Source organism: Saccopteryx bilineata, chromosome 2, assembly GCF_036850765.1.
Source record: "Saccopteryx bilineata isolate mSacBil1 chromosome 2, mSacBil1_pri_phased_curated, whole genome shotgun sequence".
Classification (NCBI taxonomy): Eukaryota; Metazoa; Chordata; class Mammalia; order Chiroptera; family Emballonuridae; genus Saccopteryx; species Saccopteryx bilineata.
In genome coordinates this window covers 387014083-387031388 of record NC_089491.1, presented here as the reverse complement: position 1 = coordinate 387031388, position 17306 = coordinate 387014083, and the positions used below count along the sequence as shown (strand labels likewise).

Sequence of the window (17306 nt, the reverse complement as noted above, 5' to 3'; positions counted from 1 at the left end):
ATGCCAGGGCTGAAGTTGCCTCAGAAGACGTGTTGAGACAGAAGGCAGGGTGTGCAGTCCTGGGGAAAGGTGACATTTAAGGGTCCGGCTGAGGAGGCTACAGAGCCCTTGCACCCAGTAGATAGCTTCAGTCCGTGCTGTATTACAGCCCTACCACCTGCATCAGGGACACACTCACGGGGCCGACCCAGTGAGCCCCGAAGCCCCACTGTGGCCAGTCCTGCTCTGTAGGGTCAACTCCTGCACAGCCGCTCCTCCACTGTAGTCACAGCTGACCCTTGAAGCTGATAGCCTGGGGGTCAGTCCCTCCCAGTAACACCATCAGCAATCCAGGCTCGAGTACAACAGGACAGTGCACAAGCCCACACGGGGCGCACCTGGAGCGCCCCATTCAGGTGGCTAGGGCGGCCGTACTCCTGGGCCCTACAGGACACCTACTGCATAAGGCCACTCGACTAAATCGGGGTGGCAGTCTACCCAGTATATAGAAACAAACATAGGGAAGCAGCCAAAACGTGGGGGCAGAGAAACATGTCCCAAATAAACGAACAGGAGAACTCTCCAGAACTGAATGAAATGGAGGCAAGCAAACTATCAGATACAGGGTCCAAAACAATGGTTATAAGGATTCTCAAGGAACTTAGTGAAGATATAGAAACCATGAAAAAGAACCAGTCAGAAATGAAAGATACACTAACTGAAATGAAGAGTAATTGACAGAGAATCAATAGTAGAGTAGATGAAGCTGAAAATCAGATCAGTGATTTGGAATATAAGGAAACAAAGAACACCAATCAGAGCAACAAAAAGAAAAAAAGAATCCAAAAAACAAAGATAGTGTAAGGAGCCTCTGGGACAACTTCAAACATACCAACATTCACATCATGGGGGTGCCGGAAGGAAAAGAGAGAGAGCAAGAAATTTAAAACCTATGTGAAAAAATGACAGACAACTTCCCCAACCTGGTGAAGGAAATAGACATCAAAGTCCAGTTAGTCCAGAGGGTCTCAAAGAAGGTGAACCCGAAGAGGCCCACACCAAGACACATCAGAATTAAAATGCAAAAGGTTAAAGACAGAGAAAATCTTAAAAGTAGTATGTTGTTTTTCAAATTGAGGTTATCTAAAGCAAGAACTTCAAGCAAAGGGTGTTTTTGAAGCTAGGCTGAACTTGATGTTACAAGTAGCCAGAAAGAATAAAAACAAAAGTAACTAAGATCCAAGAAAAAGGTTTCTTGTTGGGGAAACACCTACGGTCCAGAAATACTCAGAGGAAGATCCCAGAATTGATCACTTATTAATGATCTGCCTTACTGCTTCTGACCACTTGTTTTTTATTGGATTGTACGTCCCTTTGAGAAGCTAATAAAAGCCGTAGAAGCCATAGACCTCTTTAGAAAACACAAATGCCTTCAGATTAGAAACTCCTGATCTTTTATGTCTGGGAAGTGTTGCAACAGACACGGGGCACCCCACCCAGCTGGCTCCTTGCTTTGTTGAGCGGTTAACCTTGCCCTTGCAGCGTGGAGAACAGCGGTGAGACAAGCAGCCGCTCACAGTCTAGAACTCCTGGATCAGTAGATTGTGTGTTGTTGGTGGAAATGAGGACAGATTCCCTTTGTCCTCCTGCTCTCTGAGATCTTGTCCTGTTCTAATTTTTTTCAAGAGAAGTCTGCTGAGCTCTCTTTTTGGTTCCCTTTCCCTGTTACTTTTGTTCAAACTGCTTTATTTTCTTCACTTCCATCTGGGACAGATGTGCCGTTGCCTTTTTAAAAAAATCTTTTTCCAAGAATTTTATTCCTTTGATCCTGCCACCTCTTACTGACACCTTTTGTTGTTGTTGTTATTCAGTGAGAGGAGAGGAGGCAGAGACAGATTTCTGCATGTGCCCCAACCAGGATCCACCTGGCAAGCCCCCTACTGGGAGATGCTCTGCCCATTTGGGGCGCTGCTCTGTTGCTCAGCAACTGAGCTGTTTTAGCATCTGAGGTGGAGGCCATGGTACCATCATTAGCACCCGGGGCCAACTTGCTCCAGTTGAGCCATGGCTGCAGGAGAACGAGGGGGGGCGGAGGGGAGGAGAAGCAGATGGGCGCTTCTCCTATGTGCCCTGACCAGGAATCAAACCCGGGACATCCACACGCCGGGTCAACACTCTACTACTGAGCCAACCAGCCAAGGCACTCTTACTGACATCTACCAGAAAAATATTTGGGTTAATTTAATACCATTTAAAAATAACAATTTTCTAATGCAGGGGTCTCCAAACTTTTTACACAGGGGGCCAGTTCACTGTCCCTCAGACCATTGGAGGGCTGCCAAATACAGTGGTCCTCTCACTGACCACCAATGAAAGAGGTGCCCCTTCCAGAAGTGCAGTGGGGGCTGGATAAATGGCCTCAGGGGGCCGCATTGCGGCCCGTGGGCCGTAGTTTGGGGACGCCTGTTCTAATGACTGCTGATAGTTTGTTTTTCTTATTTTCTTTTTATTTTCTACTACCATATTTCCTCATGTGTAAGATGCTCCCATGTATAAAACACACCTTAACTTTGGGGCCTGAAATTTGAAAAAAAGTGTATTGCATAAGATTATTGCACTCAAGTGTTATTCATCATAAAAATTCATACAACTCCTCATCTGTGTGAAAAGGCGGGAAATTCAAGTAAAAAAATCTACACCCACTGTATAAGATGCACTTAGTTTTTAGACCCCAAATTTTTCGAAAACATATGCATCTTATACGTGGAGAAATATGGTAATTCTTGTTTCAACTCAGTTTTATTCTGTCAAGTATCGTTTTGGTCTGTGTGCGCTACACTTCTTGAAGGTGGCCTGTGTTGATATTTCCTGCAGGGGTGAATCAGGTGCTGGGAAGACAGAAAATACGAAGAAAGTCATTCAGTACCTTGCTCATGTTGCTTCTTCACATAAAGGACGAAAGGACCATAATATTCCTGTAAGTTTTGGTCATTTTAAATCTTCGATTTATACCTTTATAATTTCAGAAACAAGGAAGCAGATCTCCCCTGTGTGCTGCTGTGATTGACAGCTCCCTTGTCTCTACTACTCCCTGCCCAACAGCTCTTTTTTCACTTAAAAGAGAGGATGTTGATCAGGAAAATTGCCATCAACTAGTTATTCTTTTTTTTTTTTTTTTTCCATTTTTCTGAAGCTGGAAACAGGGAGAGACAGTCAGACAGACTCCCGCATGCGCCCGACCGGGATCCACCCGGCACGCCCACCAGGGGCGACGCTCTGCCCACCAGGGGGCGATGCTCTGCCCATCCTGGGTGTCGCCATATTGCAACCAGAGCCACTCTAGCGCCTGAGGCAGAGGCCACAGAGCCATCCCCAGCGCCCGGGCCATCTTTGCTCCAATGGAGCCTTGGCTGCGGGAAGGGAAGAGAGAGACAGAGAGGAAAGCGCGGCGGAGGGGTGGAGAAGCAAATGGGCGCTTCTCCTGTGTGCCCTGGCCGGGAATCGAACCCGGGTCCTCCGCACGCTAGGCCGACGCTCTACCGCTGAGCCAACCGGCCAGGGCCTCAACTAGTTATTCTAACAGGGAAAACTGGAATTGTGGTTGTGGCTTGAAGCCTAATTTCTTGCAAAGATCTGGTAAGACTGGTTAAAATTTGATGAGCAGTGCCTGTGAAGACTATTTTTTATCAAAAGAAGATCTTCAAATATTTTTAGCAGTTCTTTCTGAACTTTGCAGAACAGCCTGTTGCTACTGCCCATAGCAGCTTGCAGGAGGGTAGAAATTTGGGGAGAATTAAAGATAAAAAAAGGCTAAGAATATAAATGTCACATCCTTAATTTGTAGATGTGCAGAAGCATTAGCTCATATGGCCTGAAAGAAGGCCAACCCCCCCCCCCCCCAGCTCTCCCAGGTCTAAACTGGGCAGCGACTGGGGCGTTGAATGTGGCTCTCTGCTAGGGAAAGACCCAGTCTTGCTAATAACTCCGCATTTATCTGTTTGTAACAAACAGCAGGAATCGCCTAAACCAGTAAAACACCAGGCAAGTGCTTTTCTTTCTGCTTCTTAGTCTTGAGTGTTTGCACTAATTTTCATCTTTCAATTGAATTTCTACTACAAACAAATACTGTTAGTTCTGAGCAAGATTTATTATGAAAACAATTTTCATTTTGAACATTTGTTGCTTTAGAGGCTTATTCTTTCTGTGAGAAGCAGCATGCCGTTTGCTTTGAATTTGTTTTCTTGATGAATTTTAATAATTATGTACCCTTTTATCATGACATTGAATTGCATGGTTATGAAGCCTACAAATTCAAGTTTTCATATGCCAAATCCTAGGTGGAATTGTTTTAATATTTCTTAATCACTTGGAAGCCTGGCCTTGTGCCTTATATTAAATTTTGAATTTGGGGCTGCAGTTTTAAAGGTGGTATCTTTTGTATTAACACATTTCTAATCTGTTACAGTTTAATGGTCATGTGTGTTTTCATCTAATGGTTTCAGTGTATTTGATAAAGTTAGAATTTTTTATCCACAGCAAGTAGTAGAGGAATGCTGTTCTTCCTGATTAGTGGGTACCCACCTTTTTAGCTCTGCAGAGCAGAGCAGTGAGCCCACCACAGACTGGAGCGCTCGCTGCTTCCCGGGAGGAGAGGGAAGGCAGCGGAGCCAGTGCCTCAGGCAGAAGGGACGTCTGTACTCGGACTCAACCCTTTCCCAGCATTGGACTAGCCTTGGTTTGTCTTCCCAAACATAACCGTCCAAAGCTAACATTAAGCATGAAAGGATGTTGGGTTATGGAAATAATGTCTTACTGTAAAGAAACTACCATAAGTTTCTATTCTGAATAGAAATAAATAGTCACAGATACTAAACTTTTTCAGTATCTTTCTTAAAACTGTAAGACATTCTCAGACTGTAAAGCTGTACTGTGCCTCTGAAGGCCTGTGGTGTTCTGCTCGTTTAGCTGCAGACCCGGCCATTCGTGCAGACGGACTGGAAGGGTTAATGAGATCAGAATTATCCCCTAGGGTATTTGAAGGCTTCTGTGCCCCTTGAAGAAGGAATGCTAGGCCCTGGCCCGTTGGCTCAGTGGTAGAGTGTCGGCCTGGTGTGCAGGAGCCCCAGGTTCGATTCCTGGCCAGGGCACACAGGAGAAGCGCCCATCTGCTTCTCCACCCCTCCCCCTCTCCTTCCTCTCTGTCTCTCTCTTCCCCTCCCACAGCCAAGGCTCCACTGGAGCCAAGCTGGACCGGGCGCTGAGGATGGCTCTATGGCCTCTGCTTCAGGCGCTAGAATGGCTCTGGTTGCAACAGAGCAATGCCCCAGATGGGCAGAGCATCACCCCCTGGTGGGCATGCTGGGTGGATCCCGGTCGGGCATATGCAGGAGTCTGTCTGACTGCCTCCCCATTTCCAACTTAAGAAAAATTTAAAAAATAAATTAAAAAAAAAGAAGGAATGCTAGGCCAGAAAGCAGCTTTCCTTCATGCTTCCCAGGTACATGCTCCATGACCTGTGACTATGTCCTTAGAGCACCACTTGAGTCAAGTACAGATTTAGGTTTTCCAGTCCTCTGTGGAGTACATTATTGTTAACATTTGGTTTCGATGTCATTTTAAACTGCTGTGTGTGTGTGGATCCCTGTTGAACGTGTGTAGCATGCCAACCCCTAGATTTCACTTTGGGTCACATCCATTCCTCGGTAGCAAGTTCTCTCAAAGAAGGCAACACCTTTGCTGGCCACGCGTCACTGTCCTTGTTATTTGCATGTCTTACTGCATGTGTTTCCTGTGCACAGAATTGTCAGTGCTGCTCTTCCCATGTTTATGTTAATGACAGTCTTGTTGAGGCGGAGCTATGCTTGTGTTTTTAGAAACATAAGAATAACAGTGATTCTCAATTAATTTTCTTCCCCAGCACACTTAAGGAACATGAGATATTCATGAGTAGCAAGAAGTGGATACACCCTGGAGAGAGGGTCCTATCAAGAAATTATATACTTCCTTCTCCCTCCTGGGGTGCCTCTCTTCATGACTACCATACCCCAATTTGAGGATGACTACCAGAGTAGTAATTATAATGTTGAAAGTGTATACTTTGCAGGTCTGTGGGGTTTGGCTTGATACCACCAGTTTGTGAATTTACATTGAACTTCCTATAAAACTTCTTCAGGTTCCCATAAAATGAACTCCTAGCATTTTATCATTAGACTGTAGTATGAATTATAAAAATAATAAGAAAGTCTCCTGATTTGGGGTCTTTTATTTACTTATTTGTCTATTTGCTTAGTCTTAAAATTGAGCTTTATTTATTGAGATGTAATTCATGTACAGTAAAATTCACTCATTTAAAGTATACAGTTCAGAAGATATTCAGTGCTGTAAAGGGAATGCCCCACTACCTGAAGCTGGTGTTCTCTGATAGCTTTCACATTCTGATTATGTATTCTGAGGGAGCCAGTCCATCAAGGGCTTTTGCATGAGGTGAAACATAGACTCACTAATGGAAATGACCTCAAGGGAAATCCTCTGTTATATCACAAAATAATACCTAACATTGTTAATGATGACCCTCAGTTAGTAAAATTGGTTTGGTAAGTTGACCATGTGTAAGAAATTTTGGTAGCATATAATATTTTGAAAGATTTACATCAGAAATAATTGGGTGTTTTGAAGTTAGTAAATTGAAGATCCACTGGACAGGGAGCATATCATCTAATGCCAGGAAAGTGATTCAGTACTTTGTAGTGTGAGAGTCATGACTGGTCTCAGCAGAACACAGTGGTCGGCTGGAATGGAGACCTGTGGGAGTCTGGGCAGCCCGATCAGTGCGTGGAGGAGACGTGTAAGGGGCAGATCTCACCGTGTTGTGTGCTGCAGGGCACTTGCTTACCTTTCAGCTGAATGCAGGAGTCCGAACCAGGGACGGATGCCGACAGGACACATATGGCATATATTTGTTTCTGTTTTTGCATTTGATTATAGTATCAGTAATCACATAGCAACTGAATTATGTGAGGTTCTTTAACTTCTTTTATTCCCTAGAGAATCACATTTGTTGGTGATTTTTATTCCTTTCTTTTGTTAGGTACAGACTACTGTGGTGTTTTAAAATATAGGGGTAAGATTTGTGTTCGGAAAAACTGCTTTACTGAAATCCTACAATGTAATTCTGAAATTACATTCCAGGAACACAGCATTACTTTCTAGTGCTTTTATGGCCAGAGATGACATCATGCTTTCTCCTACAGCTTTCTGTTTTGGTTCATAAAGTGCATATTAATAGATTCACATCTTTTTTGTAAAATCTGTTGTATAGCCTAATTTGCATACATGAGACAGTGAGTAAAACTTATATCAAATACTCTATATTTAACCTTTTAAATTTGAGCAAGAAGTCAGTAGTGTTGCCATCTTTGTCATCTCGAATCATGGAGATGGATGAGGACATTGCTTGGACTACATTATTAAGATACTATGTGGAACCCTGGGGGGAAAGGCAAGCTTTATACCAGTAATTATAGCATGGAAGTTGTAATAGGTTCTAAATTGAAGTGTCATGCCAAATTTCATTTCGTGAAAGCCTGTTTCTTTGTTTGATTTTTCAGAACTCTGCCTAATTTATGTACCCTGTGCTTAAATTTATCTTCTTTGATCAATGTGACATTTTCTTCTTGTGACCACTTTGTCGACGCTAACTTTTTCCTTCAGCAGAGCTTCTTATGACCAAGAATAAGAAGCCAACGAAGGGTACTGGGTGGCAGCCAGAGGAAAGGACTGGGGGGAGAGGGCAGTTCTTTGTTTTACTTTTGATTTTTTTCCTCTGAGGACTAGAGTAAAAACATTGCATTAACATGTGTGTGTGCGTGTGTGTGCGTGTGTGTGCGTGTGTGTGTGTGTGTGTGTGTGTGTGTGATGTCTTTTAGGGGGAACTTGAACGGCAGCTTTTGCAAGCCAATCCAATTCTGGAATCATTTGGAAATGCGAAGACTGTGAAAAATGATAACTCATCTCGTTTCGTAAGTTGAAAAGTATCAGAAACTTTTAGTTCCTCTGATTCTAAGTCATGTCTACTGTGATTAATTAAATACGGTACTTCCTAGATTTTCAGAAGAGGCTCATCAATGTAGTATAGGACTGTCCTATTGAGTAGAAATATAATGCCATTATCTATCATTTAAAACTTTCTGGTAGGCACATTTTAAAAAATAAAAGAAAAATGTGGAAGTAATTGTAATCATATATTCATTCTACATAAATATATAATTATATATTGTATGGATACATAATTACATAACCTCTGAACTTCTTTTTATCTTTGACTGAGGATGATCTGTAACGCCTGTTGGGTTGGTGTGGAACGTAAAGCTGCATGTTTGCTGGGTACCAGAGCACTGAACATAAATGCTCAACCAGCAAGGTTGGTCTTCGAGGTAGTACATTGTTCTTTTCATGCCTTGCTGTTTCTACGGCATGTGGACTTCAGAATAGCCTTACTATTACTTCTCTTTAAAAACACTTCTGTTCAACTGTCTTAATTCATTGAGAGCTTTATTCTCTCAATTTGATCAACCATAACAGTTTGCCTGAGGATATTAACCTAAGTGATAGCTGAATTAGTAGGAGAGTACTCTGCCTGCCCCCCACTCCACCTGCTCAGCATCCACACTTTAATGGCAAATAGTCTCTAAACCCGTAGTCAACAAAGCAGGCATTGCTTCAGTAAATCTTTCATAGTCCTCAATATTCGATGACCCTTTCCACAGTCATTTTGGATAGGGTCTTCTATTTCAGTCCTTTCTACTTCTGTTGTTTGAGTTGTTTTGTTGGGGTTTTTTTCTCCCTCTTCTGATATTAGAAGTATTGGTAAAAGTCAGGAAGGCCCGAATAAGAGGCTTCAGTTCAGTGGCTAAATCTGGGGAGTCTAAACTCATTGTCTCATACTTTTTTCTTCTGGGAATATAAGGTCATAGTCTGCATGTTAACCTTCTTGTGACATGGTCTCTGCAATCAATGGAAGTGACCAAATCTGGGATCACAGAGGACCTGGTAAACACAAAGGTAGCCAGATGACCCTTGGAGTTTGTGGGGCTGCCATGTTTGAGTACCCCAGACTGGGAGGCTTTAACCACAGAAATTAATTTTCACACAGTTGAAGGTTAGAAGTCTAAGACTAAGGTGTTGGCAGGGCTGGTTTCTTCTGTGGCCTCTCTTCCTTGGCTTGTAGATGGCCTCTACTCCCTGTGTCTTCACATGGCCTTCCCTCGGTGTGTCTCTGTGGCCTGTTTTTCTCTTACAAGGACACCATCCTCCCTAATGATGCCACTTTAACTTAATTACCTCTGTAAAGACCCAGTCTCCAAATATTGTCGTGTTCTGAGGTGCTGGGGTTAGGACTTCAACATACGGATTTGAGGCAGGGCACAGCTTAGCCCATAACACCATCAGAGACAGTTTAAGTGCAAGAGGCTTTCCAAGTTGTGTCATAAATAGCAGTCTATTTGTTTAGAATATTGTTTATTCCTAGTAGATAAAATTTGAAGATTCACTTAATTCACATTCATTTAGTAATTATTTTCTTTATGCACAAAGTGGGAAAACAAACGTGCCGGTGGCAAGAAGAAGCCTGGCTGTGACTTGTGGATTGACAATACATCTGGGGAAGCAACCTTTGTAGAGTTTCTGTCATTCCACAGATCATAGCCACCGAGCCTGAGTCCCAGCTGAAGCTTAGAGTTTCTGTCATTCCATAGATCATAACCCCCGAGCCTGAGTCCCAGCTGAAGCTTAGAGTTTCTGTCATTCCATAGATCATAACCCCCGAGCCTGAGTCCCAGCTGAAGCTTAGAGTTTCTGTCATTCCACAGATCATAACCCCCAAGCCTGAGTCCCAGCTGAAGCTTAGAGTTTCTGTCATTCCACAGATCATAGCCCCCGAGCCTGAGTCCCAGCTGAAGCTTAGAGTTTCTGTCATTCCACAGATCATAACCACGAGCCTGAGTCCCAGCTGAAGCTTAGAGTTTCTGTCATTCCACAGATCATAGCCACCGAGCCTGAGTCCCAGCTGAATCTTAGAGTTTCTGTCATTCCACAGATCATAACCCCCGAGCCTGAGTCCCAGCTGAAGCTTAGAGTTTCTGTCATTCCACAGATCATAACCCCCGAGCCTGAGTCCCAGCTGAAGCTTAGAGTTTCTGTCATTCCACAGATCATAACCCCCAAGCCTGAGTCCCAGCTGAAGCTTAGAGTTTCTGTCATTCCACAGATCATAACCCCCAAGCCTGAGTCCCAGCTGAAGCTTAGAGTTTCTGTCATTCCACAGATCATAACCACGAGCCTGGGTCCCAGCTGAAGCTTATAGTTTCTGTCATTCCACAGATCATAACCCCCGAGCCTGAGTCCCAGCTGAAGCTTAGAGTTTCTGTCATTCCACAGATCATAACCACGAGCCTGGGTCCCAGCTGAAGCTTAGAGTTTCTGTCATTCCACAGATCATAACCCCCGAGCCTGAGTCCCAGCTGAAGCTTAGAGTTTCTGTCATTCCACAGATCATAGCCACCGAGCCTGAGTCCCAGCTGAAGCTTAGAGTTTCTGTCATTCCACAGATCATAACCCCCGAGCCTGAGTCCCAGCTGAAGCTTAGAGTTTCTGTCATTCCACAGATCATAACCACGAGCCTGGGTCCCAGCTGAAGCTTAGAGTTTCTGTCATTCCACAGATCATAGCCACCGAGCCTGAGTCCCAGCTGAATCTCAGATTCTGCCGTGGAAAGCCCTGTGTTTAGTGGCTGCATCGTGGGCTAGAAGACACAGTGAGCTACCAGCTTCGGTATGCGAGTCTTCGTGGAGATTTTCAAGGATGTCTTGGTGGAAAATCTTTCATTTGACCACATAAATCAAGTTACCAGCCTGTTTTGATTTTCTCCCCCTAAAACCACGCTTTAAATTCAGGAGAAACGGTTTTGAGCTCATTTGTCTCATTGTTGCTCAGAAAAGATAAATTGCTACTAATTAGTCATTTTTGTCTTTGATAATGTAGTGATTCTGTTACTAAGTGGTAAGGGTTCATATACTGCCAGAGTTTTTGTGGTTGAGACAGACAGAAGTACAGTTCTGCGTTAGTGACCTGCTGTGTAACACATTGCCCTGAGACCTAAAGACTTGAAGCAGTTTTATTTCGGAGTTTCTGTGTTGTGGCGGTCCTGGCTCAGAACCTCGCTTGAGGCTCTCTGGGATGATGTTGGCTGGTACTGCAGCCCTCCGAAGACCTGATTAGGCTGGAGGCTCTTCCAAGCTTACAGAGGTGGCTTGTGGCAAGAGGCCTGGGTTCCTCATGCTGGGTGCATGGAGGTCTTTGTTCCTCACCTGTAAGGCCTCACCTTACAGGTGCTTTCTCCTGACATGGCAGCTGGCATCCCCCCGAGCAAATGATCCAAGAAAGAGCATGACAGAAGCCACACAGTGTTTTTCGTGACCCCACTTTGGAAGTCACATACCATCCTTTTGATGTATTTTATTGGTCACACAGTCCAATCCTGATAAAGTGGGGGAGGGGACACCATAATGATGTGAGTGTCAGAAGGTGGATGAACTTATCTTGGAAATGAGCTATTACAAATCATTAGCAAGCTTTATATATTGATACATGTAGGTTATAATCTATAATTTGCATTATTTTAGATCAGTGCTTCTTAATTGGGGGACCTCCCCCCCAGGGGACACTTGGTAGTGTCTGGAGGCAGTTTTGCTTGTTCAGTTTGGCAATGGGTAGAGGTGTGCCCCTGGCAGAGCCAGGGAGGCTGTTGAACATCCTGCAGTGTATAGGACAGGCCCCATGGCAAGGAACTGTCCAGCCCAAAATGTCAGTTATATCACGGTTCAGAAACCCTGAGCTAGCCTTGTTCCTTTAAGTTATAGTATACATTAAGATAGTTACTTTTTGAAATTTATTGGCAAAGTAATTACTATAATATATATGAGTCTTCTTGATGCTTGTTATTTACACATCCTAGTTCAGTGATGAATAATTCTGGTAGGTACTTGTATGTTCTGCTGGTAGGAAGAATTCCTTGGATTGTTTTCTAGCCAGATTGTTTCTAGCAAGGATCCCTCATCTGATCTAAGTTCTCAGCAAACCCTGTTCCAGCTAATGTTCCACCTACCAAAGTGCTGTGCTCTGTATAATACTCGTTATGTATGTTCCGTCTAATATACTAAAAGCTAATTGTTTTAGAAAAATATAGTTTTGAGTAGCAATGTTCTTAGACACAACTCTTCATTCCACCAGGAAACAAAGGTGTCTTTAAGTTGTTGATTTAAATTGAAGCCTTGGCCGAGTAACTCGGGCACATGTGGAAATCAACCCATGCACGTATGGATGCGCTGAATAACAAATCGATATTTCGCCTCTATCTCAAAATCAATGAATTTAAAAAAAAATTTAAGGTACAATTTTAAAAAAGAATAAAAAATAAATTGTTGGCTTTGGGCTTTAATTTTTGGAAAGTCAACTTTCCATTGATAGGTGTGGTTTAGTAGCTAGCTGCTATTATTGTAAGGCATTAACTACACAAGATTACAAGTAGATTTTAGTGATTCCGTAAAAAATAACAAAAGTTATTAGTTCCACTGACTGACTAAATATTCAGTTAAAACATCCCTTAGGCAATTGTCTGGGGGTGTTGCCAACAGTTTGGTTCTCAGGGGTTTAGCGAGTAGCCAGTATTGGCTGATTTTTAAGTTAAATTTTATATAATTTATATTTTTTTTGTTGTGCAGTTTAGTTCATTATTAAGCACCTATTCTTTGCCAAGCCTGTGCTGCTTGTTATCTCCATTTGGATGTCTTAATTGATTTCTCCAATTTAATATATTCCAGATGGAACTTGATTTTTTCTGTTCAAAATTTGTTTCTTGTCTTATGTCAATATATGTGCCATCAGATCACCCAGTTGCTTAAGCATAAAATAAAAACAACAAAAACCTAGAAAAACAATCCTAACTGAGAATCACCCTTGATATAGCTTTTTTCTTCCTCTGTTCTCTATCACAGTGTCTTACTGATTTCCCTCCGAGCCCTTAACCACAACCTGTAGTTACTTGCTCTGCTTATATATGGTCTCTCCTGCTAGAATGTAGGGTCTGTGGCAGGAAGGACCTCGTCTGTCTTGTTCTCCAGACCCTTAGGCCCTGGCTCTGCTGCTCACATGGAAGTACATAGTAGCTGGGGAATTTGTTGAAAGGCAGTTGCCTACTAAGTGCTAGACACTCTTCTAAGCCCTGGGAATAGATCACTGGGCAAAACTGAAGTCCCTAGCCTCATAGAGCTCACCTTCACTTGGATTTTAACTTTACTATATGAGGGGTCCTCGGGTTTTGACACAGTTCTGTTCCTACAACAGTGACGTAACCCGAATTTTGGTGGAAGTCGAAACATACCCTAGCCTAAGTCACTTACCTATCCTAACACAGTTGTGAAATCATAATCTAGAATATAAAACACAACTAAGCCACAGAAAAAGGAAAAGGACATTGTACTATACACTGTACTACGTATTCTTCCACTGTGCACAAACATACTAGTTCGCCCACGTGGTCCGTAAGTACAATGCTAACGGCTTATGCTGGAACAGTCGCATCTCAATTTTTTTTAAGTTTTTATGGGACTGAGTGTCATAAACTCGAAACGTCGTATGTCAAGACTGTCGTAACTCAAGGACACCGCCCCCCATACTTTCAATGACGTGCCATAATGTACAGTTGAGCTCAGGTGATGTATGGACATGTGCTAGATCCTTTGAGAGTGCTCATGCCCCAGTATTTAAAGGATAAGAAGAAGATTGTGGGAGGCAGTGGCTCCTTGAACAGGCCAGGCCGTGCGTTGGGATTGGTGTTATACCTCAGACTGGAAGAGTAATGTGATACTAAAAAAAAAATGAGTTGGGTGAACAGTGGAATTTCATGTAGTCAGTATTTACAAACCACAATGCTTGCAGTGAAGAATATTTGAAACTGTAAACTCCGTAAGCTTTAGAATCCATTTGTTTCCATTCCTTTGATCTGAAATAGACAAGTAATTTCCTGAAGAATATCTTGTCTTTCAAAGATGCTGACATATGGTGTGTATTAAAGGGGATTCTTTAGGAGAGCATTCCCCTTATGAAAATAACCATTCACAGTTAACTCCAGCTCTGTTTATGGAGAAGTAAAATGCATTCCAGATGGAGGAAATTTTATGTAAAATGAATCTCTTGTAATGAACCTTTAAAAACAGGGATTTCAATTTTGAAATGATTCTATCAGCAGCTACATCTTCCCTCAAAGAGTTTTAGTAGGAATCACTTTATATCTTCACGCAAAATTTCGTTTTTGTTTTGTTTTTTGGCCAAATTTACTTAAGCTAGTTTGGCGGTTTCCAAGTTTATATACCTTTTGGTAATTAGCCTCCAATAGTTATAGTTGAAGGCTTTAGGTATATTCCCTACTGCTTGGCTGCCAGATTACAGTGAACGCAAGCCAGAATTCTATACCTTCACACATATTTTTTAGCAAGCAGACACTAAAAACAGTTTCGGTTTGTTTCCATTGAGTTCTATTAAGAATAAAGGGACTATGAACATTCATGTGCAAGTTTTTGTATGGACACATGCTTTTGTTTCTCTTAGGTGACTACCTAAGAGTGGAATTGCTGAGTCATGGTAACTTGATAAGAAACTAACAATCTGTCTTCCAAAGTGGCTGTACCAGTTTTGCATTCTTACAAGTGTTGTATGAGAGTTCAAGTTGTTCTATATCCTTGCTGGTCTTTCTTAAAAATTTTAGCCATACATATCTTTGAAATATCTGTTTAAATCTTTTATCTAGTTTTTAAAATTGGGTTGTTTGTCTTATTAATGATTTGTAAGACTTCTTTATATATTCTGGGACAAGTCCTTTATCAGATAATTTGTTTTGTAATTACTCTCTGCTAGTTTGAAGTTTCTGTTTATTTCTTTGTCTTTTGGAGCAAAGAAGGTTTACATTCTGATAAAATGTAGCATTGTTTAATTCTATAGTTCCTACTTTTTGCATTCTATTTAAGAAATCTTGGTCTAACTTAAGGTTGTAAAGATTTTTTCCTGGTTATTTATAGAAGCTTTATGGTTTTAGCCCATACATGTAAGTCTATGATCTACTTTGAGTTAATTTTTGTATATAATGTGAGGTAAGGGTCTAGGTTATTTTTTTCCATTTTACATATTTTTTAAGCCCCATTTGTTGAAAAGATAGGTTCTTTCGCTGTTAAATTACCCTGGCACCTTTGCTGAGGATGAATTGTCCGTGTGTGGTCTGTATCTTGACTCAGTTCTGTTCCAGTGTAGCTCCATTCTCACACCAACACCACACTGTCTCAGTATAAATATATAGTATTTTGGAATTGAGTTGTTTGAGTCCTTGAGCTCTGGTTCTTGTTCTCTTTCTCAAAATTGTTGTGACTGTTCCATTTTCCTATAAATTTTAGAATCAGTTTGTTCATTTCCTTAAAGTCCTCCAATCTCTTAACTATTCATATGATGAATAATAGTACATTTACTAGTGTTAGTCCTTAGCTATTGTGGAAAAACCATTCTTGATCATTGTTGTTTCTTTGTTTTGAAAGTGTTTAATTTGGCCTTTCATATCTATATTTATAAGTAAGATGTTCACCTCTTGGTTCCTGAGATTAGCATTAGAGGAGAGAGCAGAGAGGAGAGCAGAGAAAGGCCACATGGAGGAGGCCAGGAGAAGCAGCCAAGATGGTGGAGTGCTGAGGGAGAAGCCAGTTTGTGCAGAGTTTGTGCAGGGAGAAGGAAGGAGATGGGGAACAGAGGTGAATAAATCTGGTGAGCTAGAAACCTTTGATTCTAGGAAACTCGGATAAGTCCGTGGCTTTGTGAGCACTGAAGGAGTGGGTTTTGGAGCCCAGTGTGTGTTTTACTTGCCTGCCAGGTGCAAGCTAGGATTAAAGGTAATGGCCCACCAAAAAATAAAAATAAAAACTAAGTAAGATACTCATTTAGTGATGTCTTTACCTGTTTGGGTATTTGGTGTTATGATAATTTTATAAAATGAATTATGAAATAATCATTGTTTTCTGTTTCCATAAAAAGGTTATGTACTAAGGCAATTAAATATTCCTTAGGAATTCGCTAAACTATTTTGCTTTTATGGTTATGGTCTGTTCAAGTTTTCTCTTGGTTTTTTGTTTTGTTTTTTTCCCTTGAATAGATTTCTGTTTTTCTAGGAAATTATCTCTATTACTCAGTTTTTCAAAGCATTATAGGGCTGGATATATTGTTTCTTTTACACTATTAAAATTTGTCTTATCTCAGATTATTTAGAAGAGCTTTTTAAAAGTTCTAAATGATTAGTGTTTCATTTTTATAGTCCAGGAAGTAGCCTGTCCTATTGTTCTTGTTTTACAATTTGTTCCCGCTTTTGTTATCTTTGTTTCTTTTTATTTGAAACAATATTTAAGATCCATTTTTTAAATGAATTCATAGATACTTGGCAGAGTGTGTTAGCTTATTATTTTATTTTTTTAATTTTTTTATTTTTTTACAGGGACAGAGAGAGAGAGTCAGAGAGAGGAATAGATAGGGACAGACAGGAACAGAGAGAGATGAGAAGCATCAATCATTAGTTTTTCGTTGCAACACCTTAGTTGTTAATTGATTGCTTTCTCATATGTGCCTTGACTGCGGGCCTTCAGCAGACAGAGTAACCCCTTGCTCAAGCCAGTGACCTTGGGTCCAAGCTGGCGAGCTTTTTGCTCAAGCCAGATGAGCCCGTGCTCAAACTGTCACCCTTGGGGTCTCGAACCTGAGTCCTCCGCATCCCAGTCTGATGCTCTATCCACTGTGCCACTGCCTGGTCAGGCAAGCTTATTATTTTATAATAGTGTTCAGATCCTCAATGTCATTATTCATTTTCAGTTCCCTCTTTGTAATTTATTTTCAGGGCAAGTTTATTCGGATCAACTTTGATGTAACTGGCTATATCGTTGGGGCCAACATTGAAACATGTATCCTTTTCCAGAATAATATCCAAAATAAAGAATCATTTTAATCTTCCTAAGGCCTCAAAGCAACCCTTTATGATATCATCTCCATTATCAAGATGATAAAACCTAAACCTAGAGAGATGGTGACTTGGTCAAATACTTTTAACTACCAAATATTAACTCCAAAGTGGTGTTTTGTTATTGTTGTTTGTTTTTAAGACCAGGTCATAACATAATCACATAGCTGGGGAGGTGGAGAGTTCCTCTGTGGTGAGGATTAGCTGTATATCATCAACCCAGAATGCTTGT

At 41.6% G+C, this 17306-nt stretch overlaps 1 protein-coding gene across 5 annotated transcripts in view; it reads left to right on the top strand.

The window, feature by feature from the left end:
* MYH10 (myosin heavy chain 10) overlaps positions 1-17306 on the top strand; it is a 119464-nt gene that overhangs the window by 33220 nt on the left and 68938 nt on the right. For 4 of the 5 annotated variants that reach the window (XM_066264236.1, XM_066264232.1, XM_066264234.1 and 1 more), the window contains exons 5-8: positions 2854-2956; positions 3991-4020; positions 7905-7997; positions 16955-17018. In XM_066264236.1, coding sequence (XP_066120333.1) covers positions 2854-2956; positions 3991-4020; positions 7905-7997; positions 16955-17018 — 290 coding nt within the window. The remainder of the gene's footprint in view (positions 1-2853; positions 2957-3990; positions 4021-7904; positions 7998-16954; positions 17019-17306) is intronic. The other variant, XM_066264233.1, reaches the window with a different exon arrangement.